Source organism: Malus sylvestris, chromosome 7, assembly GCF_916048215.2.
Source record: "Malus sylvestris chromosome 7, drMalSylv7.2, whole genome shotgun sequence".
Lineage (NCBI taxonomy): Eukaryota > Viridiplantae > Streptophyta > Magnoliopsida > Rosales > Rosaceae > Malus > Malus sylvestris.
The window spans coordinates 35,359,313-35,387,120 of NC_062266.1; the positions used below are offsets into that span (position 1 = coordinate 35,359,313).

The following is a 27,808-nucleotide window of genomic DNA, read 5'->3' on the forward strand; positions in this document are numbered from 1 at the left end:
TAGGCCCATATAATATCATATGGGCTCGCTGCGCCTGCTGCTGCCGCCGCCGCCGCTATCGGTATCACTATCAGACGCCGGCAAGAGAATAAAACTCTTTACTCTAGTCTACACTGTGGTGGTGGTGGTGCCGTACAACGGCACAGGCGAGTAGCGTAGCATATTTTACGGCAATTATAACAAACGACCGACATCCCCAAATCAATTGATATTGATACACTGGATAGCCGACGGAGGAAGAGGAAGAGACAGAGAGAGGATGATGAGAATCCTCAACTTCAACTTGAAGCGGTTCATTGAAGGCTCATTCAGTTCAACATCCCTACCTTTCTTCCTCTCCTCCCAACGCGTCCGTGCGTCTCTCTCTCTCTCTCTCTTCATGTAAACGCATGTATTTGAATATGCAGAAAGTTGCAGTTTCAGCCTTGCAGCTCACTTGCTGATTCGCTGACTCATGGCTTAATCTTTATTGCAGGGGCACGGTCGGCAGGGACGGAGGCAGGGACAGGGACCGGGACAGGGAGGGTCCTCGATTTCTCGTGTGGTCTTAACATGGCTTTGGCCGGCAAAGGTGTAATTGTCGACCACCAAGCCTTTCATAATTTGACCTCCTCTCAACTTCAACACAAGGGTGCAACAATTCCAGGTTGGCAATATTATCATTATTACTTTCTTTCTTTCTTTTTGTTTAACTTTTTGTTACCCTTTTAGAATCTTTGTCAGGACTTCCACTTCTTGTTAGAGGACGTTTCCATGGAATAGGAGCACCAGCAGCAGGAGGAGGAGGAGCTTCCCAAATTTCCAAGCCACAGTTCACTAAGCTTTTGAAACATGCACGTTTCAATCTTCTCCTTTCTCTTTTTTCTGTTGTCTTACATTCGTTTCACCGTGTTTATTATACTACCTTTTATTTCATATTATCAGGTCACAAGTCATATATCATCCATCTCCAACATTTTTGTGCATGATGGTGCTATCGGTTCATTACCAAAATGTGATGCAAAAGTTCGTTTAATAAGTGATAGTTCGTCTGCTGTGCTCTCACTATCCCGTATTCTCTGGGGGACTTCCACCCGTGCAGTTTCTCATGATTCATGTCCTTTGACAGTTTATGTGGCTACTTCTATAAGGTAATCAACTTTCATTGTCTAACGTGTCTTGGTTGAGTATATTGTGCAACCAACTACAAGAAAACATGCTTTAAGAATTTCTCATGACATCAATGTTGATTACATGTTTATTGATATATATATTTGATCATGCAGTTCAGGAATTGGGGATGTTATTGACCTTGGATCTAAAGGAAATAATGGATTTATAGCTGCTGATATTGAGCGTTCATCACTTGTTTTATGTGGTAAAGCTTTCTCAGATTTAAATGTAACTAAAGAAGCACTAGCGGCCTTGTCTGGACCTGTTATATTTGCACGGGGAGGCCTTCCACTATGTGCAAGGTACAGGTTCTCTATTCTTTTATTGAGCATTAGTCTTTATTACTATACCATGGGTGATTTACACTGGGAGGTTCAAATTTTCAGGCTTCTAGTGTCTGGTGATTCTGTGGTTCTTATATTTGCACCCAAAGGTACCTTTAAGAGCTGCAGACATCTGTTGGTGCCCAAGGAGGCAGGTGTAATTCTTTCATCTGAAGGTGTTGCACCATTGTTTCAAACTGGTGGCCAAAATCTGTTCAAGTTCCCATCTGTTGTAGTCCTTGCATCTTCTGACAGGTAATAGAACCCTGTAAAGAATTGTTTTGTTCCATTTGAGCATGTTTTGAATAGGAATGAGCATCGGTCTTTGGTTGTGCTAGCCGAATTGTTATCCTACACATATCGCTACACTGTAACTGTAACTGTCATCCAAAGGTTGTTTTGTGTTCATTCTAAGTATGTTGCATATCAGTAATCTTTCAGAAAACCCCACACTTACTGCTTCCGTTCATGTTACTCCTCTTTCCTAATGTGTCCTGCGCATAGTGACCTTGCATTGCTTTTTATTCTATTTTCTGTTCAATCAGTTCTGGCGTTATCCCTTCTGTTTCGAAGCTCTCCCCTGGCCAGGCAGCTTATCACTTCTTAGCTGGTTATCAGAATGGGAAGTTCATGCCCGCATACAACAAAGGCCCTTCGTATATTCACCCAATGGAACTAGCTAAGGCATTTCTGTCCAAGGTCAAATAATATATGTTTCTTTAATAATATGCTTTGCCCATTCATATAGATTTGTTAATGCCGTGTTATGAATTTATTTGCCCATTCATATAGATTTGTTAATGCCGTGTTATGAATTTATCAATAGTGTGAACAATTTACCTTTCTGGGTGGTTCTGCAGTTGCAAGATGACAAGATATCATCTTACTTATTGAATGTCAATGGAGGAGAAAAGAATGTAAATGGTAAGAGAAAATGAGATGACTTCAGCTTTCTTTTGGATAGGTCATAGGAGCGAGCTTCTTGAATCTTGATATAGTTACTCATATCCTAGAAAATTGTCTAGCGCTTGAACTAGCTGCAGCATGAAATCCACGACTTGAAATCCTACTTTTCTACCGTGTTTTCAATCTGAGTTTTAACTTATAAGTTGGTGATGATTGATTATACGTGATTTTAAGGAGTTTGTAGACTTAAATGCATTTAGTCAATATAACTCATTTGTTGATGTATCAGGCAAAGATTTGGCTAATCTGGTGCAATCAACTTTGTCCGAGAATATCCCACCATTTGAAGCTAAAAGTAACCTCATGACTCTTTTATTGCTTTCCCTTGTTGTTAAGTAAATTTTGTAGGTATAATTTTGAACTGTTAATGTTGTATTACATGTCCCCAGGTGGGGATCTTGAAGACAAGTACAAGAGCTTCCTGTTGAGCGAATTTCAAGAAGTGCCAGAAGAATTATCGTTTTGAGATAGTTGCGTCCCGTCATTGTTTAGACCCCAAGGTTTTAATGTAATCCTCTTCTCATGTGATCGCTGTAGGCAGATGTACATGTTATCGACCCATGTATTTGGATAAAAGATGTAGGGTGATGACTCGTTAGGGCCCAAGTATTATCACGAAGAAATTCCTCCGGTGCTCATCTTGTCAAAATGGAATTGAAGTTGTAGCCTGTACGGAGGCAGGCTGTTTGGAATACTGGAATATGAATGATTACTTAGTTAGGTTCGTCGTTCACCGTCCCGGTCATGTATGTATGGACAGAATGAGCTCCATGTACAATAATTTGTATGGCCGGCGGGCCTGCTCGCTCGCTTTGCTGCACAGTTGAGTTGTTTTATGCCGCCTAACTGTCAATAAACAAACAAAATTAGTTTTATGCCACCCTGCTTTCTTATCTGATTCTATACGTTGATGATTATGTATAATATATATTATACAACCATCTCTCTCCGCGTATACATATAATATATAATCTGATTCTATATATTGATGTCGTCTTCTTCTGCATTGCATTGGCGGTGTCCATACCCTTCTCCAACGGTGAACGGTCCAACCCAACGCTCACCTTCCAAACTATCTTCTGTTTACATAAATACAGAGAGAGAGAGACTCTTCCTCTGAGTCCTTCCTCCCCCACGCATTAAATACTACTCTTGCCTGTACTAGTTATAGGTTGTAGCTACGTGCCTATCTGCCCGCTTCAATTCCACCATTAAGTGCTTGGACTTTGCAGCTGCTACTATGTGATAGCCCCTAATTCAATTGCAATCCAAATCCCAAGGCATTCCCTAGATTATATTTCAGAAATTCAGATCCCTCCCTCATTCCCATATAGCTGCTATCCATCCCATCCCATCCCGTCCCATCTGATCCATCCATCCATCGATGGCTCTTGCAGCAGATGCTATTTGTACTTGTGATGATGATGGTGCTGATGAAATTAGTCCATGTTCAGGGACGACCACAGTCTGCGTCATGGATGCGTCCGGCCGCCTAGGCTCCACTCTCGTCCATCGCCTCTTGCACAGAGGCTATGCAGTCCATGCTGCACTCCAAACCCATCACAGTATGTATGTTAACCTATTACCCATGTATTTATCTGTAATCTATAACTATCTCGTTGAATTGTTTCTTCTTCTTCCTCCTCCTTCGAAATGCAGTCTTTATGTTATTTCTTCCAATCCTCTGTCAGAGGACTAAATAGAAACCAATCAACTAGCAAGCTGGATATATTTAAGTCTTTTAGCTCATAGCAACTCGTCCTCTTTTCTTGAGAGTTTAGTCTTCCGATTTCCATTTATTTCCATTTGTTTAATTAGTTATTATATGTGCGGGTGCGGGTGCGGGTGCGGGTGTTGGTGATGAAGCAGAGTGTTTTGATGACGAATTGGTAAAGAAGAAGAAAGTGAGCGTTTTCCGTTCAGACCCCTTTGACTACCACAGCATTATGGACGCTTTGGAAGGATGCTCTGCCCTTTTCTACTCCTTCGAGCCTCCTTCAGACCACCCCACTTATGATGTACGTCTCCCTTCCATTCCAATACTCCATTAACCAACTTATTTGCCTGTACTTAATCCACATTGATTAATTATGTATAATATTTGATGCAGGAATTTATGGCAGAGGCAGAGGTCAGAGCAGCTCATAACGTACTGGAAGCTTGTGCCCAAACTGATACCATACACAAAGTAGTCTTTACATCCTCTGTAACAGCTGTGATTTGGAGGGACGACCGTACAACGTCGCCGTCCTCCTCCCATGAGATTGATGAGAGAAACTGGAGCGATGTCAATTTTTGTAAAAAATTCAAGGTATTATTTCATTTCATAAACATGAGCGGTTTTGTTATTGCGTAGATAAAAGTGAGCCGAATGCAATCCCGTATGGTTTAGCTCAATTTTAACAGCTCAGTCATTTTACATTGATTAAAATGTTCCAATCTGTCTCCACCATCAGGCTGACTGTCATGAATTAAATTTGTTTCTGATCAGCTGTGGCATGCCCTCTCGAAGACCCTAGCCGAGAAGACAGCATGGGCTCTAGCAATGGACCGAGGACTGAACATGGTGTCCGTCAATGGCGGGCTGTTGATGAGCCCCGATCTCACCATCACTAATCCGTATCTAAAAGGAACGGCTGAGATGTACCAAGATGGGCTGTTGGTGACCGTTGATCTCAAGTTCCTTGTTGACGCACACATCTCCGTCCTTGAAGAGGCGTCATCCTACGGAAGATACGTATGCTTCGACAGAGTCATCAATTGCTACAAAGATGCCGTTGGGCTCGCCCGCATGCTTTTGCCGCCTTCTCAAACTTCATTTCTCCAAACGCAAACCCAACCCCAAACCCCAAGGTTTGATTTGCTCTCACTCCCTTGTCATTTCAATTCATGCTTTGCTTCTCTCTCGTCTGAAGTGAAATGATTTAAACAATTTGTGTTGAAAGTTAAAAAGTACGATTGCAGTTTCGAGGAGACGGAGACAATGGTGGTGTACCAACAGAAGATAAGCAACGAGAAACTAAACAAACTCATGGTCGACTTTGACACCACCCTTCAACTCAGCCATTAATTTTACTACAGTTGATACCAAAACGTCGAATGCTTGTGAATTAAGGGTGCGTTAGATATAAACGCTTTGATAAGAATTTGTAGATTTTTTTTTGCTTTATCTATATATAGTATTATTAACGGGAATTTCACTTTCAACCAATCCAATCTTCGCTTTTCCTACTCTTAACTTGTAACGCATGCACATGCAACACGCAGCATCTCATGTTTGGATCCTTCTAGTTTATACCATATCATTGATTCTTCAACACAAGTTTCACAATGGCCTAAAATGAGAAATAGTTGGGTGCGACATTGCCACATGATGTTACAGTTCACACATACAGTCGCACCCGAGTATTTTTCCTCCAAATCAATTTATTGCATAACTCAAATTCCTATTAGCATTTCCATATGCCCCACACATTCAAAAGAAATCAACAACGGTACAAGAGTCAAGACAATTACACAGATAATTCAAGGCTACTTTTTCCTACCTGCAGATCTGTAGATGTATACTCAGCAGGAGGAATCTTTAAGCACTCAGTGACATAGAGACGATCGAAGAGAGCTTAAACTTGCGTACTCTAGAAGAATTTTCTGGCTGGAAGAGGACTTCTGTACTAGACCTTACAGTTACCTCCATCCACTCAGAAGCTGAAGCTCCTTCGCTCCGATAATCACGAGGAGAGTACAGAACTTGAAGCCTAGAAGGGGCTGCCACAAACAAAGGGGCCAATAGTTAAGCATGTGGCTAAATGCAATGTCTATTCCAAAGCTTGAAAAATTCCAATCAGGATGTATGCCTTTGCATCCTTGATCGTTTAATATACTTCAGCATAAATAATACTCAACAGAGAGAGAAGAAGAAATTGGGGAATTACCAAATCCAAGCATGCTCGTCTTTTGGACTACAAGGCGGCCAATTTTTGATCTTTTGATACATTTCAAATCCTGAACATCTTCCTGCTTACCCTTGAATTCTAGAAATTCTCCAAGAACATACTTACTACCTTTGAGCTCCAACCTGCAGGCCAATAAAAAAAACACTAAACAGCATCCACATAAATGAATTCATTGTGTATCAAACAGCCTATTTCTTTGTAATTCCAACTTGCATAGAAAGAAATGACTCAATGATTAGACTCGGGACAGTTAAGAAAGGCCTAAATCCCCACTGACTTTGCCTCAAGTGTTAAGGAATTCGACCCTTAAGTTCCTCGTAGTTGGTTCATTAACATTTTACATATTTGCTTACACATATATTTATTCCTGTGGTTGGAGTTTCATAATTGTGAATTATATGGGGTTGGCTCTGAGCCGGCTTCACCATGGCTTATAAGATAATACCTAATCCCAATTCCCAGGAAAATTGAACAGAAAACTTTAAGTAAAGGGCAACAAACCTATCCCACATTGGAGCTGTACTAAGAATGGAATCAAGCTTCTGATGCATAGATTCTTGCATCTCTTTCTTTCCACCACGGAAGGCACCTTTGAACCAACCAGAAAACATGTTTTTTGGTTCTGGTTTCAGCTGCACCCACTGGTCATAGGTTACGACTTCTGATGGAAAATTGCTGGACTGAATGGTACTACAGAAAAAGAAATATGTATAAGACAGTAAGACTTCGATACACAGAAAAAGTAAGAAATGTTATTAGCATGAAAAGTAATTAGATTCAAAAGGCAATTGCACCATCCTAAAATTCCTTCTTAAAAACAATTTGCAATGCATGGCTTTAAACGTCAATACCTCTCAACCACATATATCTTCTACACCTACATGTCAAAACCTCTTAAAAGCCCCCCCTTTATAGTTCAAGAAATGTTCAGAAATCAGTCTTGGTTCACTAGTAATGTTGACAGCAAGAAACATGAGAAAGCAGAGCACTAGCAATTTGGAGAGAAATCGTACTCAGAGAAGACCAAGGAATAATAAATTAGAGCAATTGAAAACATGAGAGGACTCCAGGATGTACCAAACTTTTGGATTGGAAAGGATTACTTTGCAAGACAAATATCCTTTTGGTAAAGCAACTCCTCTTTGTTCTAAATATGATTCAAGAATTGAAGCTTGTTTTTTGGTCTCCAACACCTGAAAAGTAGAAAAAATGAGGATAGAAAAGTAAAGACCAAATTCCCAAATTCCTTATTTCCGTGATAGATACTAGATAGGGCTGTAGATGTAATACTAAATGATCACGAATGAATATCCATGCCGCCATTGTCTACGAAAATAGAATGCATACAGAAAAAGGTATAGAGAATACAAACCGTGCAATGGTAAGTCATGAAATAAACCTTTGAATCAAAGTATTACACGGTTACAAATGATTCGCGATTGCATTTAACAGGCCACACAAACACATTGGCAGGCAGCAATGAAGATGCTTGCTAGGACTTATGAGGAGAAGAAAAAAATGCTAAATTAAGGGGAGGGAAGAAGAAGGGTCTTACAGGGTCGGGTAGGTGCTGCGCCTTGTGATTACTACTGTAGCCCTCACAAACCCAGCTGCCATCCGCATTCACTGAAACTAATCCTGATAAATTCTTTACACTCACGACCGCTGCCTCCCTTTTTTTATTTTTATTATTTTGAATTTGATTTTTTGTAAAGAAAAAACACAAGCAAACGAAGACGAACAACAGATAGATTCATCCATCAGCATAATAGATAGAAAAAAGAAAAACAATTGAAAATAATAATAATAAAAATAGAGTCAGGAGGGTTTAGTTTAGGGGTTACCCTTCGGAGACGAGGACCAAATCGATAGTCTGAGGGGAAGCGGTATCAGCATCGGGAATGCGAAGGCCAACGTAGACCTTACCGCCGTAAAGCTTGGCAAGCCTGTCACCGACGGAGAAGAGAGCCTTGGAATCAGAAGTCTCCAGGTCCAAGACGTCGTCGTCATCGGAGGAGACGAACCACCTGTACAGCTGGTATATTATCAGCCCGCAGATGATCTCTAACCACATCCTCTCGATTCGATTCGATACACTCTCTCAATTCTCGCTTTCAATTCTGAATTCTAAATTTCTAACTCGTGAGATTTTTAAAAAGTTTCTAATTTCTTCGCCGCGTTCGTCTGATTTTGGTGAAAGTAGTAGTTAAGACTTTGGAAAGGGGAAAGGACTCATCAGTAATTTCAAGCGTCGGAGGACGACCGACGGTAGATTGGAGATAATTACTGCTTTCTTCCTTTGCTTAACGCGCTCTTTTTATTTTTCTCTGGGTTTTATTTATTTTTGTGTCTTTTTCTATCGGTTCATATTTATTGACGTGCGTTTTTTAATTTGATTTGAGTCCTTATGAAAGGGCCTTGGGTCTGCAGTCCATAAGGTCATCTTTAATCGAATTGGTCAAAGAGCTCATTTTAACTTTATTATAAAAAATCGTCTCCAATCGAAGGCTAAACAAATTAAACGTAATATAATTAAATATTTAAAATAAATTGAGAAAGGAACATGCTTATGAAAGGAACTACAACTACACCCATTATAATTGTCCCACGTCGACCGTGGGAGATGAATGAGCAAGGAAACATGCTTATAAAATGAACACCTCAACTTTGACCAAATCACCTTTCTTGGCCCAAAAAATCTAAACCCATAATTAAATATTTTTTATAAAATTTTGGCCAAAAAAAAAAAAAATATGATGTCATCATGTGGCCTGGCTCGGGTTGGCTGGCTGGCCCTTTGGTCTTTTTTTGTCCAATGGAGTTCATGAGCCATTTGGTCTGGTTCTCGGTTGGAGATGATTTTTAGGCAAATTTCAGCCCTCTTGCCCTCTAGATCTTTCGGTTGGAGATTGCATAAGTATTAATATGGCATGGTGGCTTGATCCAGATAAATGCTAATATTCAACTATCACGAATTTCGAACTTTTTCATGCGCTTATTACCATAGAAACAGATGAAAAAAAAGAAGTAAGCGTTACATTCTCAGATATTTTCTTTTCAAAAGATACGATGGGTGATCTACATTCTACATATTTCTAATAAAACATGTTCTAGCTTTCCTCAGCCTTGCCATTGATGACAACATTATTATTCTGTTCCCGTGAGTTTTCCTTCTTGGGTTCCTCACATGGACTCGGTGCAAGCTCCATTCTCGGTTTCTCTTCTCCTCCATGCCCATTCTCTTCATAGAATTCAACTGCCTTTGGAAGCAAATCATAGTCTATCTCACTATCTGTTATCATCCAATGTGTTGAATCCGAACCTTATCTAAAAATTGCTGGCAGTCCATACGTTTTGTTTCATTGGCATTTGACATCATGTGATTTTGTACCGTGTCATGTGAGTTGTTCTCGAATAAATAATTCAACCAAGTGAAACAACGTCTGGTTGGCCAACTGGTCATGCGTCCCTGCCATGGTTAATAATTGTCAGTCCAATGGACGGACCCATTTACGTAAAAGTATCAAGGAACGAAAATCTCCACAACAAACATGACTGCTGAATACAGAGAGTATTTTTTATTCCCCCAGCAGGATTACAGATGGAATTTATTTTAGTCTACAGGTCAGTACCAAGTACCAACCGAGAAAGCTAAAAAAACACAGCAACAAATGAATTTTCAAATAACCAAACAGCCCTATAAAATGTAGTACTCAAACACATAAATATGTAAACCACTACTACTACTGTGACAGAGCCACCCCTGCCCTTCATAAACATCTCTTTTGGAGGACAATACCATTTAGACTAAAACGCTGCCTCATTGCTCCGCCATTCAAAGGAATGCATCTCTAAGCCTGCAAAAAGCTCGCATACTTGGCACCTAGGAAAAGCCTTTGGATACATAGCAGGGCATTTTTGGTGACCTCGGCACTCTCATGATCCATCAGTTTCATCACGCGTTCCTTGGCCTTGAGGTCCGTCACTACGACTCTTCCAGCCGGATGCTGCTGGACAAACTGTGAGATATCAAAGCAGGCTACGGCCAAAGCCCTAGGATCACTGGATGTGTCCAAGATAGTAATCAGGACTCTAAGAATCTGCAAGACAAGGTCATCCATCATTAGTTCTACGAGAGCCACGTGTTTCTTCAAAAGATTACTCAAGAGTCAAGAGCATTGGAATCTGCAATTACTTTCAGCATATAATTTAATACTGCCTTTAGAACCAAGTAATGGACTCAATTCACTACCACTTTTCCATGGAATGTAATCCAACAGTGTCTCGGAAAACAGAGCTATCAAGGAAAAACTAACAAAACACAAGAAACACCTTGAGTAGTCCAGTAACCATAATCCCATATGCATTGGCATGTGTCTGTGCGTGCACGCTCAAAGTAGCTACTACCAAGTTTTAGCTATAAACCTAGGACTCATGACAGATACCCTATTGTGATTAATAACAACACAACATCGGAGACACATCTTATGGGACAAATAATTTCAAGGATTAGTTCAGCCCCACTGAATAACTAAGCCCAATAGAACCCAGAAATAAAGTATACAACACCAGACATTAAGCAAATAATATAATTTCTTCCATAAAAGGAGAAAAATTAGCAAATTAGAAGAGAGAAATCTTGGGCAAGAAACAAAATAGTACCTGAAAGTCGTTCTCTTCAAAATTGGTAATATTCTCTCGCCAGAATATTGGATCCTTGTGCATGGGTGACCAGTCAAGATGGCCAAGGAGGACTTCTTGCTTATACTTGTCAAAAGAACTTAATTTCTTGATGTTATCCTTCAGACCTTCTTCCAGTTGATTTAATCCCTCCAGGAGATCCTACAAGAAACTTCATTTCATTAGGGAAACTGCACCAATGATTTATAATTTAAAAGAATGCATGTACAAGAACAACAACAGCTCCACGAGCTAGTTGGTTCCTTTCATTTAACTTGTTATACCAAGTTAGTCTGAATGCGATCCTTTTGGTCCGACACATAAAATGCAGACTATCAAAAGAAGCATACAGTCTCTCGGTTTTTCACCTCATCACTCCATGCTTGTGCTTTCAAACTCTGAACGATTTGTGGCAGTCCAAGGTCCACCATTTGAGCACCAAACGTCCCTTTTGAGAGCAAGTTCCTCAGGGTCAAAACAACAACTCTGACAACCTACCACAAATAACCAAACCCATATTACAAATAAAAGATGCAATTACACGTACACCTCTGATATAAGGACAAGTTTAACACGGACAAGTATACACAAATTAATCTTGAATGAAACAATATAGCATCCCAAAAGGCAAGATCATCACCTTCTCCTTTGTGGAACTCTTGACAACTTCTATGAGTCGTGGTAGAGCTCTAGAAGTAGCCAAGTACTCAATTGCAGGTTCATAATAAGATAAGAGCCAGACGCATAGACATGTTTCATAAAGAAGCTGTTTGAAACAAAATATATTGTAAGAAAAAAGAAAATCACAAAGTCAAGAAACTAATATGGAAGCTGTCTACAATAAGAGTTACCTGAATAGATTGTTGGGTGGAAGCTGGAGAAATTAAGGGGACAAGCAACTTCACCCCATCTAACTGAACAAAGGAAGATCTAACTACAGGTTCCTTTAGTAAGGTTGCAAGGCAATTGATGGCAGTTGGGATACCACGACTGGGATGGGAAGGCTTCTTCAACTGCAAATTACATATACCATAAGAAGCATGTTTAGACAACCAATATCATCCAAAATGATAACCACTAAGCGATACCTGCTATATCAACAGAATGATTGGTTAAATTTGAGGAAATGTGGACATCACTGGTCCGACAACTTTTAAAGTACTCTATTGCACTTCGTAGAACGTGTAACCTGAAGCTGAAAGCATACCTGTGCACACAGCCATTCCACCAATCCTTTCAACACATCATCAATAGTAGTTATTTTTCTCTTTGAATTTGAGGCTTCTCCATTTGCAGAAGAGCCATCTTGGAGTTTTGGCCTGGCACTATATTAAAAGAGAAACATTAATGAAAATAAAGCGCACTCTATTGATTCTTTACATATTTGCATTTCACTTTAGATGTGTGTCATGTTTGAGTACCTCACTGTTAAAGCAAGTATCTTACAGCTCTTCTCTTGTATGAACCAATTACTCTTCCAGAGCAACCTGAAAAGAAACGCAGTAACGCAGTGGTTTTTTTTTTCTTTGCACAGACAAAACTATTACTTAGGGTGTCACAGAATTGGTAAATATGTGCTTACCTCAAGAAAGGCTCATAGATATCTTTATCAACAAGACTACTATCATGGAACAATCTTGCTCTTTTTGGGTTAGCTACAAAAAAAGAAGAGAAAAGCTTATGGATTTACGAACAGGCGTGCAATCTTTAATCCACAAGATGTTCCAGTTTGTTACCTGTAAGCACTTCATCAATTAAAGCAAGGACATATTCCACCGTTTCTTCCTTGAAAATATCACGTAAAATGCCTACAAACACTTGAACATAAGCAGGGCCATCCTGCCACATTTGAACAGCTTGCGAACATCATTGTGAGATACAAACCAGAAGACAAAGAAAAATCAATCTTTTTTTCAGCCAATCCAGAAGATATCTCCACTAAGATTAAGGAAAAGCAAAGCATGGAATGAAGCCAGGCAGCATCGAGCAACATGTAGTGTGGGATGAATGTACAAATGAAGATAAGCAAAAGTAAAACAGACATGGAAGGAGCAGGGGGCGGAATTACATCATCGAGAAGCTGTGATCTGTAGCTCTCGGATCTTTTATCGTAGCGCCTCAAGAGCTGAAGGCAGGTTCCAGTGATGAGTTTAGTGGTCATGTAAGTCTCCCATGGGATGTCCCTATTCAAAACCTTGACAAGGAAAAAATGGGAAATCAAACAGCTTCTTCGACAAAACAAAACAAAACAAAGCAAAACAGACAGATCCAATGATGAGATTTGCGAATTGTAATTCCCAATTCCCATGGAAAGTATGGCAACAAGTGATCGGAAGGAGGACGAACCTGTTCGGTGGTGAGCTCAGCATGGTCCATTGCTCTAATTACACAAAATCAAGTTTCAGAATTTCAACAATTCGAGCACCTAGAGATGGAGAAATAAACAGCCAGATCGATGCATCAGACAGATTTACTCCACAATTTCAGTTATTGATTACAGCAAGATGAATTGAAACAATGCGAAAGTATAAAATTTAAGTGGTAATTGACACTAAAATTCTGGATCGGCCGGGGGCTCACCTCTCTGTGTCTCTGTCTATCTGTGGCTTCGTATCGTATGGACTCGCGAGAGGGCGAAACGCGAGAAGGCCAACCGCAATTACGTTTATTTTGTGTACGTGGCCCTATGGGACCGCGAAACGTAGTAAGTACTTTTGTCTTTACCATATTATGGAGATGGACTAATGGGTTGGGCCGAAGCTAAAAATGCCAGGGGATGAGTGAACTGGATAGTAGCCGAACCCAACCCAACCCAAATACAAATAATAATCAAATTATGAAACAAAAAATGAAAAGAACCATAAAATAAAATAAATGGAAAAAGATGCAAGGAAAGTTGAAAATATTAGAAGATTTGACGGTTGAACGGAATGAAAACAAGTTGAAGAAGTTGGGGTTGAAGAGGTCTTCCGAATAGGAGGCACGAGTGCTTGAAAATTTCGATAGAAGTAAATAGATAGATAGATAGATAGATAGAGAGAGGAGCGAGCGAGCGAGCGAGCGAGGATGTCTGTATCGGTTGTTGTTTCTCCTCCGCACATAATCGGCGCCACGAGTGCGGCCCTGACCCTGGGCTGCTCTCCACCACTCTATTCTCCGCATTCCCCTCGCATTTCTGTCTTTTTATACCCCCCTTCCACTCTCCCCGCGCCTTATCCACCGCGTCCTTCTTCAAAAAATAGAGTTACTTCCTCCTCCTCCAGCTCCTCTGCCGCCTTTGCTTTTCTCCATCACACCCCCGCAACCGCAACCATGACCAGAGGGCCACGTGGGTTTCTCAGCGCCTCCTCCTCCTCCTGCTGCTGCTGTAGCTTTAGAGCTCGCTCACCTGATCACTTTGAGAGCGCTGATGACGATGATGAAGATGAAAGTCCTTCTGCTGATACTGATGAGGAGGAAGAAGAATATGCCGACGGGGATTTTGGGTCGCCTGATAGATGGGACGTTTTGGGCCTGGGACAAGCCATGGTAATTTTACTCTTCTCTTTCAATGCTTGCTTGCTTGCTTAATTCTGTGTTCCGGTTACGAATTACAAATTAGAATGCTGCTGCTTTGCTTCAGTTTTAGGAAAACAATCGAAATCAGGAAACAACCACCCGCCCTTTGTTTGATATTTGATTTATGACAGCATTCATATAACCAAACAGAAACAACAAGGATTGTAATTTCAGTCTTCTGTTTTCAAATCACACACGCCACATACGTCATTTGAATTAGGGTTCACAAAAAAAACTGATTACTATTATTTCAAAACTCTTTGCCTTTATTTGCAAATCGCTTTCATCTCATGTGGTTAAGAGTTGCGTTTACCTGCACCCCAGGCCCTGTTGTAGCCAAGCGAATTAACGGGTGGGCATGAAAATTGTATTTTGAATCTTATAGCTTATGCTGTTCAAGTTTCTAATGGAATTAGAGTGGTACTTCGTACTAAGCTGACCTAAGTGTGCAAAGATGTTAATTTGGTATGGAATGATATAAACTAATTCTTGCATTTGTTATGATGTCCTCCTAGGTCGACTTTTCTGGGACTGTTGATGACGAGTTCCTGGAGAAATTGGGATTGGAAAAGGGAACAAGGAAGCTTGTGAATCATGAAGAGAGAGGTAGAGTTTTGAGAGCTATGGATGGTTGTAGCTATAAGGCTGCTGCTGGTGGGTCTCTTTCCAACACTTTAGTGGCCTTGGCAAGGCTTGGTAGTGGCTCCATTGCAGGCTCTACCTTGAATGTAGCTATGGCAGGGAGTGTCGGGAGTGATCCATTGGGTGATTTTTACAGGTCAGGCTCTTGCAACCATAATTCTGTAGGGTTTTTGCTTTTCGATTATCACTACAATATAGGGATCAATCCTATCTTCTTCTTTTGAAATCACCTGTAATATAGCAATTATCACATAACTGAAGGTTGCCATATCAGTCATTGGCACTCAGCTTGTATTTAAATTTCAACTATTTGGTTACTGTTCTATAGGTTATTTAATATTTTGTTGAGTGATCTGACAAAATTTAAAATCTTTCACAACGTATGTATAGGACCAAGTTACGTCGTGCGAATTTGCATTTTCTTTCTGAACCTATCAAGGATGGGACAACAGGGACAGTGATAGTTCTCACAACTTCAGATGCCCAGCGTACAATGCTTGCATATCAGGTCAAATATGTTTTGATGACTAAAAGCTTTACGATATTACTGACACTTATGTTCTTTTCTTGCTGTTAATTCTTTCGTCAGTATTTATGATTTATTCATGTATCTCTTTTATGAGGTGAATCAATGAGACCCTAATATGCCTGTTTTAATGGTCCCAGGGTACATCTTCAACTGTTAATTATGATCCATGCTTGGCTAGCACAGTTTGCAATACAAAAATATTTGTAGTCGAGGGTTATTTATTTGAACTTCCTGATACAATCAAAACAATTACAAAAGCATGTGAAATAGCACGCAAGAGCGGTGCCCTGGTTGCAGTTACAGCATCAGATGTCTCCTGCATTGAGAGACACTATGATGATTTCTGGTATTGTTAATTTGTTTACGGCATGATCCTTGTACATTTTATATATGACATTGAAACTTTACTCAATAAGCCATATATTGTGGTGGCTCTCATGCTTTAACACAAAACACAACTGAATGTAATGTTATGATTTCTGTTATATTGCATATAGGGAATAAAGTTTTAAAATAATTTAGGCATTAGAAACTCGATGATAAGTTACCATCATTGTTCTTGTGGGTCCCTGTGTGTAAGGTATTGGAAAGAATTCATGTCCTCATCTGAGACTGGTGTATGAATTCCTTAGCAGTATAATTGATAAATAGTGTTGTAATATTGGACGTTTGGTTTTGTCAATACTACACCATTTGTGACATGTAGCATGCATGGATGGTGGTTAAGATATTTGGGACTTGGGAGTGTTCTGGTATACATTCGTGGAGTGAACAGTGATTTACGTGATTTTAACTTTATTCAGGGAAATTGTTGGAAACTATGCGGACATTGTTTTTGCAAACAGTGACGAAGCAAGAGCATTCTGCCATTTTTCCTCAAAGGAGAGCCCCGTTTCAGCTACAAGGTATCTGAGCCATTTTGTTCCCCTGGCATCAGTTACTGATGGACCAAGAGGGTCTTACATTGGTGTAAAAGGAGAAGCTGTATATATTCCTCCTTCTCCATGTGTACCAGCGGACACTTGTGGTGCTGGAGATGCATATGCGTCGGGAATTTTGTATGGTATTCTACGAGGAGTGTCAGATTTGAAAGGAATAGGTACTCTAGCGGCAAGGGTTGCAGCCACAGTGGTGGGGCAGCAGGGCACACGACTTAGGGTTCAAGATGCAGTAGAGTTGGCAGAATCATTTGCATGCCATGTTGATAGTTCCCGCATTAGATCAGACATTGGATCAGATCATTTATCCAGCTTCTAATTTAATTAGGACCCTTTGTTGATTTCGCAAAATTCTTTTGTGAGATGTATTCGTTCATATTTGTACATTTTATTGTATAACATTATGGTGCAATGCAAAGCTCTCTTGGAAGCAAAACTTTTAATTTATAGCTCCAGGCACTTTTGACAGAAACCCTAATCACTTAACCTAAGCTTACCTTTGTAATTGTATGAGTTTTTGTGGCCGCCGCCTAACTAATCTTCCATCTTGCTCTTAGTGACTTATGGTACCATGCATTGCATATATCACACGTCCAATAATGTATATATCACACGTTTAAAATATTTCTCTCTTATTATATGTCGTTTCCAATGTCTTTCAGTACTTCGCCACTCGTGGACTTCGCTGGCCTATTTAACTGACTTTTTTCTATTCCGTCGGTTCGCTGCCGAGTTCCAGCTGAATAACCAACCTGACCGAACTGTGCCCACCTCTACTAGGAACAATCGGTATCTTGTATTCTAGGGTAGGATCCGTTCCATAGCATTGGTGTCGGTGTTATCCCCTCTCAAACTCTAAATGTCAATGGTTTCACTTAGGACTGGAAAAAATTCCCAAAAATCTCGAACCAAACAAAAAAAATCTAGATTCCAAACCAAAAAAGTCCCAAAATGCCTGAAAATATCGGGATGAAATATTGAACCAATCCCAAAATTTTGGCTCATAATTAGGTATTGTCTACTCAATTTTTCGGTAATCCTATACCGAACCTATATATATATATAAAAGCAGCCTGCAACATAAAATAAAATAGCAAAAGGTTAGCTTCTTTATGCTTGCAACTTGTACTGAAGTGCAAATTCCGGGTTAGAAGAAAAAGGGACATGGCCACTTAAATAAAAGGGCTGCAATTAGAAACATATCAAAATTTCGTTCAAGCAATGCAGCTGGACTCCATGTTATGCCTAGGGTAAGATCCAATAAATAAAAACTACGCTTTATGGTTTCATATTTTAATTTATAACTTGTGTTGTAGTTAGTTTTGAAAATTATTTTGTATCTTTTTGTGTTATGATTAATAAATTTTCTTGTGCCGTTGAGGTTTCATAAAAAACTATAAGAACAAGCCTACTAATCAGTGGCTTATGCATGCAAGCGTTTTGAATTCCATTGTAGCACTTTTCTATAATGTACATTCAAACACACTGAGACACGACCTAGGAAAAGGGGTTATCATGTTGTTTGAATTTGTGATGCCTTTTATCTTACATCTATACATTCAAAACATACATATATATATTATTATACATTTAAACTGTTGCTAAATACTAGTAGCAATATAATTGGTGTGGTCTACAGGTGTAACTAGAGTCCTTTATTGCCACATCTGGCGGTACAAATCTCCCACAAATGTGTATATTTCTTCAACACAAAATAAAAAAAAATTGTATTGTTAGTTTTCGAACATATTAGGTTTGTAACTTATTTTTTTGCTTTTGGGTTTGTTACTTATGTTATTTTGGTTGCATGCTAATTTAACTTGGTATGAATGATTGCTATTTCAATTTGTATGAAATTTGAGAATATCGAATCATCTTGAAATACCAAATATATATCGGGAATCCCGAAAATTGGGAATACCAAAATTTTGGTTTAGGATTGTGTTTGGGCCCAAAATAACAGTTTGGGCCGAGTGTAGGGTCATTCTCGGCCCGGAAGGCCTTGCGGCAAGAATACCATGGATCGTTCAGTACGTGGGCCTCCAAACCTAGGTCGGCTAGGTCATAACGCAAGAGGTTGAATCCTAGTGCAATAAGGAGTCTCGGCAGGACCCGGAAGTGAATCCGGCTCAGTTAGGGACTAGGTTCACAGTCCTAGTGAAGGTAGGACTGGTCGAGTTGATGCTGATCAAGGGAAGAAAACCTAGTCCGAGTAGGTTTTTAACTCGACCTTGGGGGGAGCCATTGCTATAAATAGAAGAGGTTGCACATCCTTCAAACCCCCTACAAATCAACACACAATTGCCCTGCGCAAACTCTCTCAACAACTTGAGATTTTTATTTTCCTTGTTCGCTGACACATCTTCCGTTGGCATCAACAGCACTGTGGAAGCAACCGGTGATATCTTAAGTCGGCATAGATAGCTCTGTCACCGTAGAATCGATCGGTCTTGCAGTATCTTTCGTTGGCATCAACAGCACTGCGGCGAGAACGGTTGATTACCTATCCAAGTCTCGGTCGAAAAGGGTTTCTGAACCCTTATTGGTCGAGGTCATCTCATCAGCCTTCTCGGCGAAGTGAGGTGTTACAGTTATTACATTCGGCACATTGAAAGCCGAATTTGATATTGAACTTCGTAAGAATAGTAACCTTGTCTTCAGGTTCGAGAGCCCAAGAGGCCGAGACGTGTTCCTTTCTCGGCCGCAATCGCAAGACGCAGAAGTCAGTAGCGCGACCCAACACAACATCAACAAATTTACTCCTCGGCCGAGCTCGGCCGACGAGTTGGCACGCCCCGCATTCACCGAAGGACGTAGTTAGCTCATTAATTACTCGGCCTGCGCGCCACGTAGACTTTGTAGTTTTTAGGGTCAACATTTTGGCATGCCCAGTGGGACCTAGTGCTAAACTACGAAGTTCATGCCAATAGAAACACGATCGGTAAAAAAGAAAACAACTATGGGAAAGTCGACAACCGATTTGCCGAATCAAAGCCTGGGACAAAGTGTGCCGCAGGCGCAGAATCCCCTTAGCGCTGTGACACCTGAGTCCACGAGCGCGACTCGCCGAGAGAGAAAAGTTAATCTCGGCGGTCAACTCCGTGGTTTAGAAATCCCTAACAGAAACACATGCGTTCTCAATGAAGGGATAGTAAAGGAGTGTGATGAGGATGGTGGTGAAGGATCTGACCCACCAATGAGGTCGTTTCTCCGAAAGCGACTAGACGAGCAGTCTCGGTCAGTCGAGCAGACATTCAGTCGAGGCATTGACAAGCTGCATGACGCGATACTCAATTCCAATGATCGACAAACCAGGCTGCTCGAAATGCTGGTTAGTAAAGTTGGTGGCAGCAGGCCTTTCGAGCTTCTCCAACATTGTCCACCAGGAAATAACCCGGTATCGATTGTACCGGCCGAGCCTATTCCTGCTCCGCTCAAACCAATTAACCTGGAAAAAGGAGGATGGTCGAATAGTAGGTCAGACAGAACCGACCAGAGGATCGAAGCAACACCTGTTGATATGACCGAAGTTCAGCGGATGATTGACTCGGCCATGAAGAAAGGGCCGAAGTTTCCCAAGTTTATTCATCCATACCCAGCTTACGTGGAAACGTTTGGATACCCGAAGGGTTTCAAGATCCCAGATTTTAGTCTTTTCGCCGGTGAATCGTCCCTGTCTTCGTTGGAACACGTGGCTCGTTTCACCGCGCAATGCGGAGATGTTAATAATGATTTCCATAAGTTACGGCTGTTCAACTTTTCATTGACCGGCTCGGCATTTGCCTGGTACATCAATCTTCCTCCTAATTCCGTCCAAAACTGGGAGGAGTTGGTCGAGAAATTCCACGAGCAGTTTTATCGGCCGGGGATGGAGATGTCAGTCTCTTCATTAGCACGGATGGCTCAAGCATCTGATGAGTCACCAATGGATTATCTTACCAGGTTCAAATCAGCTAGGAATTGGTGTCGAGTGCCTTTACCCGATGTCGAATTTGTTAGGCTTGCTTTGAACGGCCTCGACGTTGAATACAAAAAGAAATTCTTGGGGGCAAATTTTCGGGATATGTACGAATTAGCCCAACATGTTAAGCAGTATGATTATTTGCTCCGCGAGGAAAAGACTTCGAAGACTCCAACTCGGGGAACGATTTACAAGAACCCTACTGTCAATTATGCATCAACCGAGGATGAATGCGTTAGTGTGGATGCGGCTGAGATAGTGATAGATAAGCCATACGTTTGCAAGGCATTGACTCAGGTAGATTCTAGAGAAGCCAAAAGTCGTTCGGCCACTGAAGGAGCATTGAAACCGTCAAAGGTTTATACTTTTGATATTACCAAGGTTGACGCAATTTTTGACCAACTGTTATCAGCAAGAATCATTAAGCTTCGGCCTGGTCATAACATTCCTAAGGCCGAAGAGCTTAAAGGAAAGGTGTATTGCAAATACCACAATTCGAGCAAACATACGACAAACAATTGCGTCGTATTTCGCGATAACGTCCAAAGCTGGATTGATAATGGCAAACTGAAGTTTCCCGAGAAGAGGATGAATGTTGATACTGATCCGTTCCCCACGGCAACAGTAAATATGGTCGACGCGTACCTACCCAAGGACAAAGGGAAAGGCAAGGCCGAAGTGGTCGAGACGCAACGCCCGCGGAATCAGAATGTTCGGCCACGGTTCATGGCCGATTTTCGTTCAAACAAACCACCTACGGTTTTAACGGGGCCCGCTATTGTCAAACCTATGATGGATTATAGCACTGATGAAGACAGTGGGACGGTGGTTTTGTGCAGGAAATGTAGAGCGAAGGTCGACAGTGAACCAGAGGAGAAGCCCTCTTCGCAACCTGTGGCCGCAACTCGGCAAAAGGTGACCAATGAAGGCCAACATCACAGGGTTTTTGAGAGGCTCGGTCCTAAAGTACGGATGGAAGAGACACCCCCGGTCAGGCGGTGCCTCGATTTTGATGCTTCATTATATGACGATGATTACTATAAGCGTAATTCTAGCAGTTCAGAATCATCGCGGAGCCAAAAGACCTTCAAGCCTCCCGAGCCTAGAGATCAACGTTGGTATACATACCATTCTTCGAAGGGTGTCTACATTGCGTTGTCCAAATCTCAGAAACGCCGGCATCAACGGATAGATTGCATGGCTCACCGACGAGCAGCCCAAGAAACTTCGGCCCCTAAGTGGCGGCCGAAGGACACAGCTGCCACTGATGATGAGCGACCACCTCCAGCAATTATGACAGAGTTGGCTCAGGGGAAACGGCTGGTCGATCAAGATGTCGAGACCATGTTTGAAGAAGCTGATAAACGGATCAAACTTCTCATTCGACCAGGGGAGATGAAGGCACGCCTTGAACATTTCAGGCAAGAGGCCAAAAGCAAATTATCCCCGCCGGCTATACAAGAACCTTTAGTCAAAATTCGACGGAATTTGCATCCCCCGTTCCTTGGGGAGTCTTTGGAGTATATGCGAGAATTTCATAAGAAACATTCGGCCAACGATCTGTATGGTTTGCCGAAGGCATGCCAGGACACCATTGATCTGGTCTTGACTTGTCCGGATGCTGAGCGGATCATCCAGAAGACCTCAAATCCAGGATTGAAAGCAAGGTTCCAGCACATACGAGAAGCTCGTGTCCTTGGATTTGAAGTCGACCCGTACACCGATATCCATGCAGCCGACCTTCCTTTCTCGCTGAATGACCTTCAGTATTTACGATATCACTTTGAAGTATTTTCGGCGGTTTCTCTCTTCGGCCTTACGACCGATGAAATCGCACGTATTGCTCGTCTGGATGCTTATCTCGACACTAGGGATGCTCGGCTACACTACCAGGAGCAGGTTCAGGTTCTGACCCCAAGTACATTGTCAATCTCAACCTTACCTGAGGCGGGCATGCAAAACCAACAAGTCGCCGAAGCAGCTCCGCCGAGTGACGTCATTGAAGAAGGGACAGAAGAGTCTCGTTGTCCGACTCTGACGACAACTAAGTCCGTAGTCGCCGACCAACCGAACGAGGAGGGTCTTGACCAGATGGGCCCGTCAGTCCTGGATAATATGGAAATCAGTATGGTCCATGTGTTACCTGCCGATTTTCAATCAAGCACGGCTCAACCAAATTTCCTCGATGGAGATGTGGTTGCCGAGGAACCCGACCATGTTGATTTTGTATCGATTGCTGAAGGCGAGTCAACAACAAAAGATGATAGTCTAAAGGCCGCTTTGGCCGAATTGTTCCCTCGTTCATCATCGGCCAAGCTTCACCATTTAAAGCCATTATATGTGATGGCTCACATCGAGGGATATCCAGTTTCTAAAGTTTTTGTCGATTGTGGAGCTACTGTCAATATCATGCCTCTGAACATCATGAAGGCCTTACGCCGTTCAAATGACGAACTTATTCCGTCAGGAATCACAATGAGTAGTTTTGTCGGTGACAAATCCCACACCAAAGGTGTACTTCCGTTAACTGTGAATATTGTCGGTCGCACCCACATGACCGCCTTTTTCGTGGTTGATTCCAAAACCGAGTATAATGCATTGCTCGGCCGAGATTGGATTCATCAAACCAGCTGTATTCCTTCCTCATTGTACCAAGTGCTCGTCTTTTGGGACGGCAAATCGGTCACTGTTCATCCGGCCGATAGCCAGCCCTTCGAAGCTAACATGATCCAAGCACGGTATTATGACGATCACGTTGGTTACATTACTTTGCAAGGCTTCAATGAAGAGGGACGGCCGACTCGGATTTCCGTTCAGAAAGCTATCGAGGTTGGCGCCGAGATTGTCCAGCAGGATTCGACGAGACTCGGATTAGCCAACTTCCTCCCCGAAGCTGATGTTTGACACCGATCGGGAAACACGCCGGGCCGCGGTTTCATCTACTATGGAACGACTGCTGGCCCATTGGTATACGATATCTAAACAACCAAATTCGGGCGTCAACCTCGTCGAGTTCCTTGCTGAGGGAGATAATGGGCCTGTATTACCTTTTGATAAAATTCGAGCCGCCCCGGCCGAGCTCGAAGATCATCGGCCCCTAGTTAAGGACCCTTTAGAAGAGATTAATGTTGGGACGGCCGATGACCCACGACTTTTGTTTATTAGTGCTTTACTTCCCCAACGAATGAAAGACGAGTTTCGTGCCTTGCTTACGGAATTCAAAGATTGTTTTGCTTGGAGTTATCATGAAATGACCGGCCTAGATCCTACTCTGGTCGAGCATGAATTACGTATTAAGCCTGGATTTAAACCTTTCCGTCAGCCACCTCGTCGATTCTCGACCGAAGTACAACTCAGTATCAAGGATGAATTAGTTCGGCTTTTGAAAGCCGGATTCGTTCGGACAGCTCGATATGTCGAATGGTTGGCGAATATCGTTCCTGTATTAAAGAAAAATGGTGCACTGCGCATCTGCACTGATTTTCGAAATCTGAATTTGGCAACTCCCAAAGATGAGTATACAATGCCGATTTCAGATCTGTTAATCGATGCCGCGGCAAATCACGCGATCTTATCCTTTATGGATGGACATGCCGGGTACAACCAAATATTTATTGCCGAAGCCGATGTGCACAAAACTGCTTTCCGTTGCCCGGGGGCACTCGGCACTTATGAATGGGTTGTCATGCCATTCGGCCTCAAGAATGCCGGCGCCACGTACCAATGGGCGATGAACACCATCTTCCATGATTTAATTGGCACCATCGTCGAAGTTTACATCGACGATGTTGTCGTCAAATCTAAACGCCGACGGACACATCTGGACGATCTCCGACAGGCTTTCCTCCGCATGCGTTAGCACAACCTCAAGATGAACCCTGCCAAGTGTGCCTTCGGTGTATCGGCCGGGAATTTTCTTGGTTTCCTCGTACATCATCGTGGGATTGAAGTCGATGAGAATAAGGCACGTGCAATCATCAGTGCTCCACCACCGACTACGAAGAAACAGCTGCAGTCCTTACTCGGCAAGATAAATTTTCTCTGCCGATTTATAGCTAACTCGGCAGGAAAAATGAAAGCGTTTTCCACGCTTTTGAAACTTAAGGACTCGGATACATTTGCGTGGACTACCGAGCATCAGGCGGCATTCACACAAATCAAAGTCTCCCTCACAACGCCGCCTGTTCTTGTTCCACCTCGGCGCGGTAAACCCCTCAAACTATATATTTCGGCGGCTGAAGAGTCCATCGGCTGCCTCCTTGCCCAAGACAATGATGCCGGGCGAGAGCAGGCTATTTTTTACCTCAGTCGAAATCTTAATCCACCGGAGATCAATTATTCCGCCGTGGAGAAGCTCTGTCTTGCCGTGTTCTTCGCCGCCTCCAAACTCCGGCATTACATGCTTCCGTCGGTCACATAAGTCATTGCCCAGACCGACGTCATCCGGTTCATGCTTACCCGGCCGATCGTAAAAGGGAGAATTGGGAAGTGGACGATGGCGTTGTCCGAGTTTAGCCTACAATACGTGCCTCAGAAAGCTGTCAAAGGCCAAGCATTGGCCGATTTCCTGGCTCACCATCCTTCCCCCTATGGTTTTGGGGACACCGAGGTCGAAATCGGCCTGGTTGAAGCACGCGACAACTATTGGACGATGTATTTTGACGGGTCCAGTACTTCATCCTCGGCCGGCGTTGGAGTTGTCATTCAATCTCCTAATCATGATCGTTGGTATTTTTCGCTTAAGTTGGATTTTGACTGCACCAATAATCAGGCCGAATATGAAGCCTTAATCATCGGCCTTGGCCTCCTTCATGACTTGCGGGCCACCCGTGCCCTCGTCCTCGGTGACTCTGAACTTGTGATCAACCAACTTAATGGATCTTTTCGCTGCATGAGTTGTACCCTGGCACCCTACCACATGGTTGCCAGCTATTTGGCCGAGTCCTTTGACGGTATTACGTTCGAGCATGTTTCCCGGATCCATAATACCGACGCAGATGAGTTGGCTCAAATTGCCTCTGGCGCACAACTCCTGGGGGGCAAGCTAGGCCGAGAAATACCAGTGCTACGACAATTATACCCGGCCTTGGTCAACCAGCAAATCCTCCGGCGCGACGATGTAATACGCACTCGAGTCATGTCTTTACCTTCGTTGTTAGACCGACAAGATACTATAGAGGTTTGCACCGTCGAGGCAATACCAGATGATTGGAGAAAACCCATTATGCAGTACCTTGACAATCCCAATGGAAAACATAGTCGCAAGACACGAGTTCACGCCACGAACTATGTCACGTACCAGAACGAGTTATATCGAAAAGGGGAGGATGGATTACTACTGCTATGCCTCGGCCCCCAAAAGGGTGCTCGGGCGATCTCGGAAGTTCATGAAGGGGTTTGCGAAGCTCATCAATCCGGACGGAAAATGCGATGGTTACTTCGACGACACGGCTATTTTTGGCCAAGGATACTAAAGGATTGTATCGAGTTTGCACGAGGATGCGTACAGTGCCAAATCCACGGGCTAATACAAAGGGTCCCGGCCGAATCGTTACATTCGGTCATTAAACCGTGGCCGTTTAGAGGATGGGCCATGGACGTAATCGGCAAAATCACGCCGACTTCTGGAGCTGCTAAGCATGCATGGATAATAGTCGCAACTGATTACTTTACTAAGTGGGTCGAAGCAAAATCATACGCCGAGTTAACATCTAAGGAGGTTTGCGACTTCGTGGAGGAACACATTGTGACCCGGTTCGGTGTACCGGAAACGATCATAACCGACAATGGAACAATCTTCACAGCCGAAAGGTTTAAAGAATACACGGCAAATTTGAAAATTCGGTTGGAACAGTCCACACCGTATTATCCACAGGCGAATGGGCAGGCCGAGGTAAGTAATAAAGTGTTGATCAGCATCCTCGAAAAAATAATAAAAGAAAGGCCTGGCATGTGGCATTTGAAGTTGAATGAAGCATTATGGGCATACCAAACGTCGCCCCGGTCGGCGACGTCGACAACCCCATACGCATTAACCTACGGACACGATGCAGTGCTACCAGTCGAGTTGAGCATAAACTCGTTGCGATTAATTGAACAAAGTAGTTTGTTTAGTGCCGAATATAATCAGTCCATGAGACAGGAAATAGAAGATTTGGAAGAAGCGCGACTTGACGCTTATAACTTATTGGTGGCACAAAAACAGATTGCCGAGCGAGCTTATAATCAAAAGGTGCGACAGAAAACATTCGGCGAGGGTGAATTAGTGTGGCAAACGGTGTTACCCGTAGGACTAAAAGATCCTAGGTTCGGCAAGTGGTCGCCGAATTGGGAAGGACCGTTCATTGTGCATAAAGTATACGGAAAATGGGCGTATCATCTTAAAGACCGAACCGGTGTAGTTCACAGATTACCGATCAATGGGAAGTTTTTAAAGAAATACTATCCGGTCACATGGGAAATGCGAGAATAGAAAACCAGTCCATTACGATTGATAAGCATTTACAAATAAGTGGGTCGATTGGTTTACATTCAAAGTCATTCAAGGAGAGGAGGGTAGAAGAGTGTTGAGCAGGGCCTTCAATTCCAACCACCGCACGTCGGCCATGATAACTTCGGCCTGCCGATTCTTTTTGTCCAGCTTCAGCTGCTCGACCCGTTTTCTGGTTGCCGCATACTCAGTTAGGCGATCCTTGCCGCCTGACTCGAAGTCTTTAGCGAGCTCGGAAGCAATGGTCGACCGACGTTTTGCTAGTTCGGCCATCTGACGGTCGAGCTCGGCTAACGCTTCTCCTTTTACCCGTAGATTGTCGATCTTCGGACGGAGGGTGTCTTGAATGGCCATGGCGGCTTGTAGGTCCTGTTCGGCCTTTAGAGCGGTCTGGAAGATACTAAATGTCTCCCGAACACGCTCCAAGGCAGACGATGCCCGAACTATGGCATCTCCGCTTAGGCGACCGTCGGCTCCAAGGTCGTTCAGGCATACACCGAGCAGATCAAGATCGTTGCGCTCAAGTACTTGCGATGTTGAAAGCGACAAGACTTCTCGCAACTGGGTAAGGGCGCTTGGATCGGCAGTTTCAGTTGTAGCAGCCGAAGGACCGGAC

The 27,808-nt window shown here is 42.7% G+C and overlaps 5 protein-coding genes across 9 annotated transcripts; 3 read left to right on the forward strand and 2 right to left on the reverse strand.

Annotated features, from left to right (window-relative positions):
- Positions 1 to 36: 36 nt before the first annotated feature.
- Positions 37 to 3,321, forward strand: LOC126628598 (uncharacterized). Of its 2 annotated transcripts, none has more exons than XM_050298341.1 (10): positions 37 to 353; positions 476 to 646; positions 712 to 833; positions 925 to 1,130; positions 1,266 to 1,454; positions 1,539 to 1,730; positions 2,021 to 2,174; positions 2,336 to 2,399; positions 2,671 to 2,736; positions 2,831 to 3,321. In XM_050298341.1, exons 1-10 carry the CDS (start codon positions 260 to 262, stop codon positions 2,905 to 2,907), a joined length of 1,335 nt encoding a protein of 444 aa, XP_050154298.1. In that variant the 5' UTR covers positions 37 to 259; the 3' UTR covers positions 2,908 to 3,321. The 2 variants fall into 2 exon arrangements, with proteins under 2 accessions (XP_050154298.1, XP_050154299.1); XM_050298342.1 differs by having other exon boundaries at positions 40 to 349.
- A 128-nt stretch (positions 3,322 to 3,449) lies between these two features.
- Positions 3,450 to 5,652, forward strand: LOC126628601 (cinnamoyl-CoA reductase-like SNL6). Of its 4 annotated transcripts, none has more exons than XM_050298352.1 (5): positions 3,450 to 4,006; positions 4,260 to 4,459; positions 4,552 to 4,752; positions 4,933 to 5,294; positions 5,387 to 5,652. In XM_050298352.1, exons 1-5 carry the CDS (start codon positions 3,826 to 3,828, stop codon positions 5,388 to 5,390), a joined length of 948 nt encoding a protein of 315 aa, XP_050154309.1. In that variant the 5' UTR covers positions 3,450 to 3,825; the 3' UTR covers positions 5,391 to 5,652. The 4 variants fall into 4 exon arrangements, with proteins under 4 accessions (XP_050154309.1, XP_050154306.1, XP_050154307.1 ...); XM_050298349.1 differs by having other exon boundaries at positions 5,406 to 5,652; XM_050298350.1 differs by having other exon boundaries at positions 4,308 to 4,459; positions 5,406 to 5,652.
- Positions 5,653 to 5,712: 60 nt separating this feature from the next.
- Positions 5,713 to 8,686, reverse strand: LOC126628603 (uncharacterized). Its single transcript, XM_050298354.1, has 6 exons — positions 8,239 to 8,686; positions 7,950 to 8,067; positions 7,472 to 7,587; positions 6,896 to 7,084; positions 6,374 to 6,516; positions 5,713 to 6,206 (listed from the first exon to the last, which is right to left on the reverse strand). The coding sequence occupies exons 1-6, from the start codon at positions 8,466 to 8,468 to the stop codon at positions 6,025 to 6,027; spliced, it is 978 nt and encodes a 325-aa protein (XP_050154311.1). The 5' UTR covers positions 8,469 to 8,686; the 3' UTR covers positions 5,713 to 6,024.
- A 1,260-nt stretch (positions 8,687 to 9,946) lies between these two features.
- On the reverse strand, positions 9,947 to 13,807 carry LOC126628597 (V-type proton ATPase subunit H-like). The gene is made up of 12 exons (XM_050298340.1): positions 13,655 to 13,807; positions 13,421 to 13,499; positions 13,143 to 13,268; positions 12,811 to 12,913; positions 12,657 to 12,729; positions 12,496 to 12,561; positions 12,282 to 12,399; positions 11,926 to 12,087; positions 11,715 to 11,840; positions 11,443 to 11,568; positions 11,057 to 11,236; positions 9,947 to 10,494 (listed from the first exon to the last, which is right to left on the reverse strand). Exons 2-12 carry the CDS (start codon positions 13,448 to 13,450, stop codon positions 10,246 to 10,248), a joined length of 1,359 nt encoding a protein of 452 aa, XP_050154297.1. The 5' UTR covers positions 13,451 to 13,499; positions 13,655 to 13,807; the 3' UTR covers positions 9,947 to 10,245.
- A 152-nt stretch (positions 13,808 to 13,959) lies between these two features.
- Positions 13,960 to 17,184, forward strand: LOC126628595 (uncharacterized). Its single transcript, XM_050298339.1, has 5 exons — positions 13,960 to 14,602; positions 15,148 to 15,410; positions 15,665 to 15,782; positions 15,941 to 16,149; positions 16,607 to 17,184. Exons 1-5 carry the CDS (start codon positions 14,141 to 14,143, stop codon positions 17,058 to 17,060), a joined length of 1,506 nt encoding a protein of 501 aa, XP_050154296.1. The 5' UTR covers positions 13,960 to 14,140; the 3' UTR covers positions 17,061 to 17,184.
- Positions 17,185 to 27,808: the final 10,624 nt, after the last annotated feature.

Excerpts from the sequence above, each read along its gene's own strand:
- LOC126628601 (XM_050298349.1), top strand. The coding sequence starts at position 3,826 with ATGGCTCTTGCAGCAGATGCTATTTGTACTTGTGATGATGATGGTGCT. Across the intron at positions 4,460-4,551 it reads CAGACCACCCCACTTATGAT|GAATTTATGGCAGAGGCAGA; the intron begins GTACGTCTCCCT and ends TATTTGATGCAG. Across the intron at positions 5,295-5,405 it reads ACCCAACCCCAAACCCCAAG|TTTCGAGGAGACGGAGACAA; the intron begins GTTTGATTTGCT and ends GTACGATTGCAG.
- LOC126628595 (XM_050298339.1), top strand. The coding sequence starts at position 14,141 with ATGTCTGTATCGGTTGTTGTTTCTCCTCCGCACATAATCGGCGCCACG. Across the intron at positions 15,411-15,664 it reads CCATTGGGTGATTTTTACAG|GACCAAGTTACGTCGTGCGA; the intron begins GTCAGGCTCTTG and ends ACGTATGTATAG. Across the intron at positions 15,783-15,940 it reads GTACAATGCTTGCATATCAG|GGTACATCTTCAACTGTTAA; the intron begins GTCAAATATGTT and ends TAATGGTCCCAG.
- LOC126628598 (XM_050298341.1), top strand. The coding sequence starts at position 260 with ATGATGAGAATCCTCAACTTCAACTTGAAGCGGTTCATTGAAGGCTCA. Across the intron at positions 1,131-1,265 it reads TATGTGGCTACTTCTATAAG|TTCAGGAATTGGGGATGTTA; the intron begins GTAATCAACTTT and ends TTGATCATGCAG. Across the intron at positions 2,400-2,670 it reads AGGAGAAAAGAATGTAAATG|GCAAAGATTTGGCTAATCTG; the intron begins GTAAGAGAAAAT and ends TTGATGTATCAG.
- LOC126628597 (XM_050298340.1), bottom strand. The coding sequence starts at position 13,450 with ATGGACCATGCTGAGCTCACCACCGAACAG. Across the intron at positions 13,269-13,420 it reads CTGAGCTCACCACCGAACAG|GTTTTGAATAGGGACATCCC; the intron begins GTTCGTCCTCCT and ends TTCCTTGTCAAG. Across the intron at positions 12,562-12,656 it reads ATCTATGAGCCTTTCTTGAG|GTTGCTCTGGAAGAGTAATT; the intron begins GTAAGCACATAT and ends GTTTCTTTTCAG.
- LOC126628603 (XM_050298354.1), bottom strand. The coding sequence starts at position 8,468 with ATGTGGTTAGAGATCATCTGCGGGCTGATAATATACCAGCTGTACAGG. Across the intron at positions 7,588-7,949 it reads CGCAGCACCTACCCGACCCT|GTGTTGGAGACCAAAAAACA; the intron begins GTAAGACCCTTC and ends TCTACTTTTCAG. Across the intron at positions 7,085-7,471 it reads CTTTCCAATCCAAAAGTTTG|TACCATTCAGTCCAGCAATT; the intron begins GTACATCCTGGA and ends CTTTTTCTGTAG.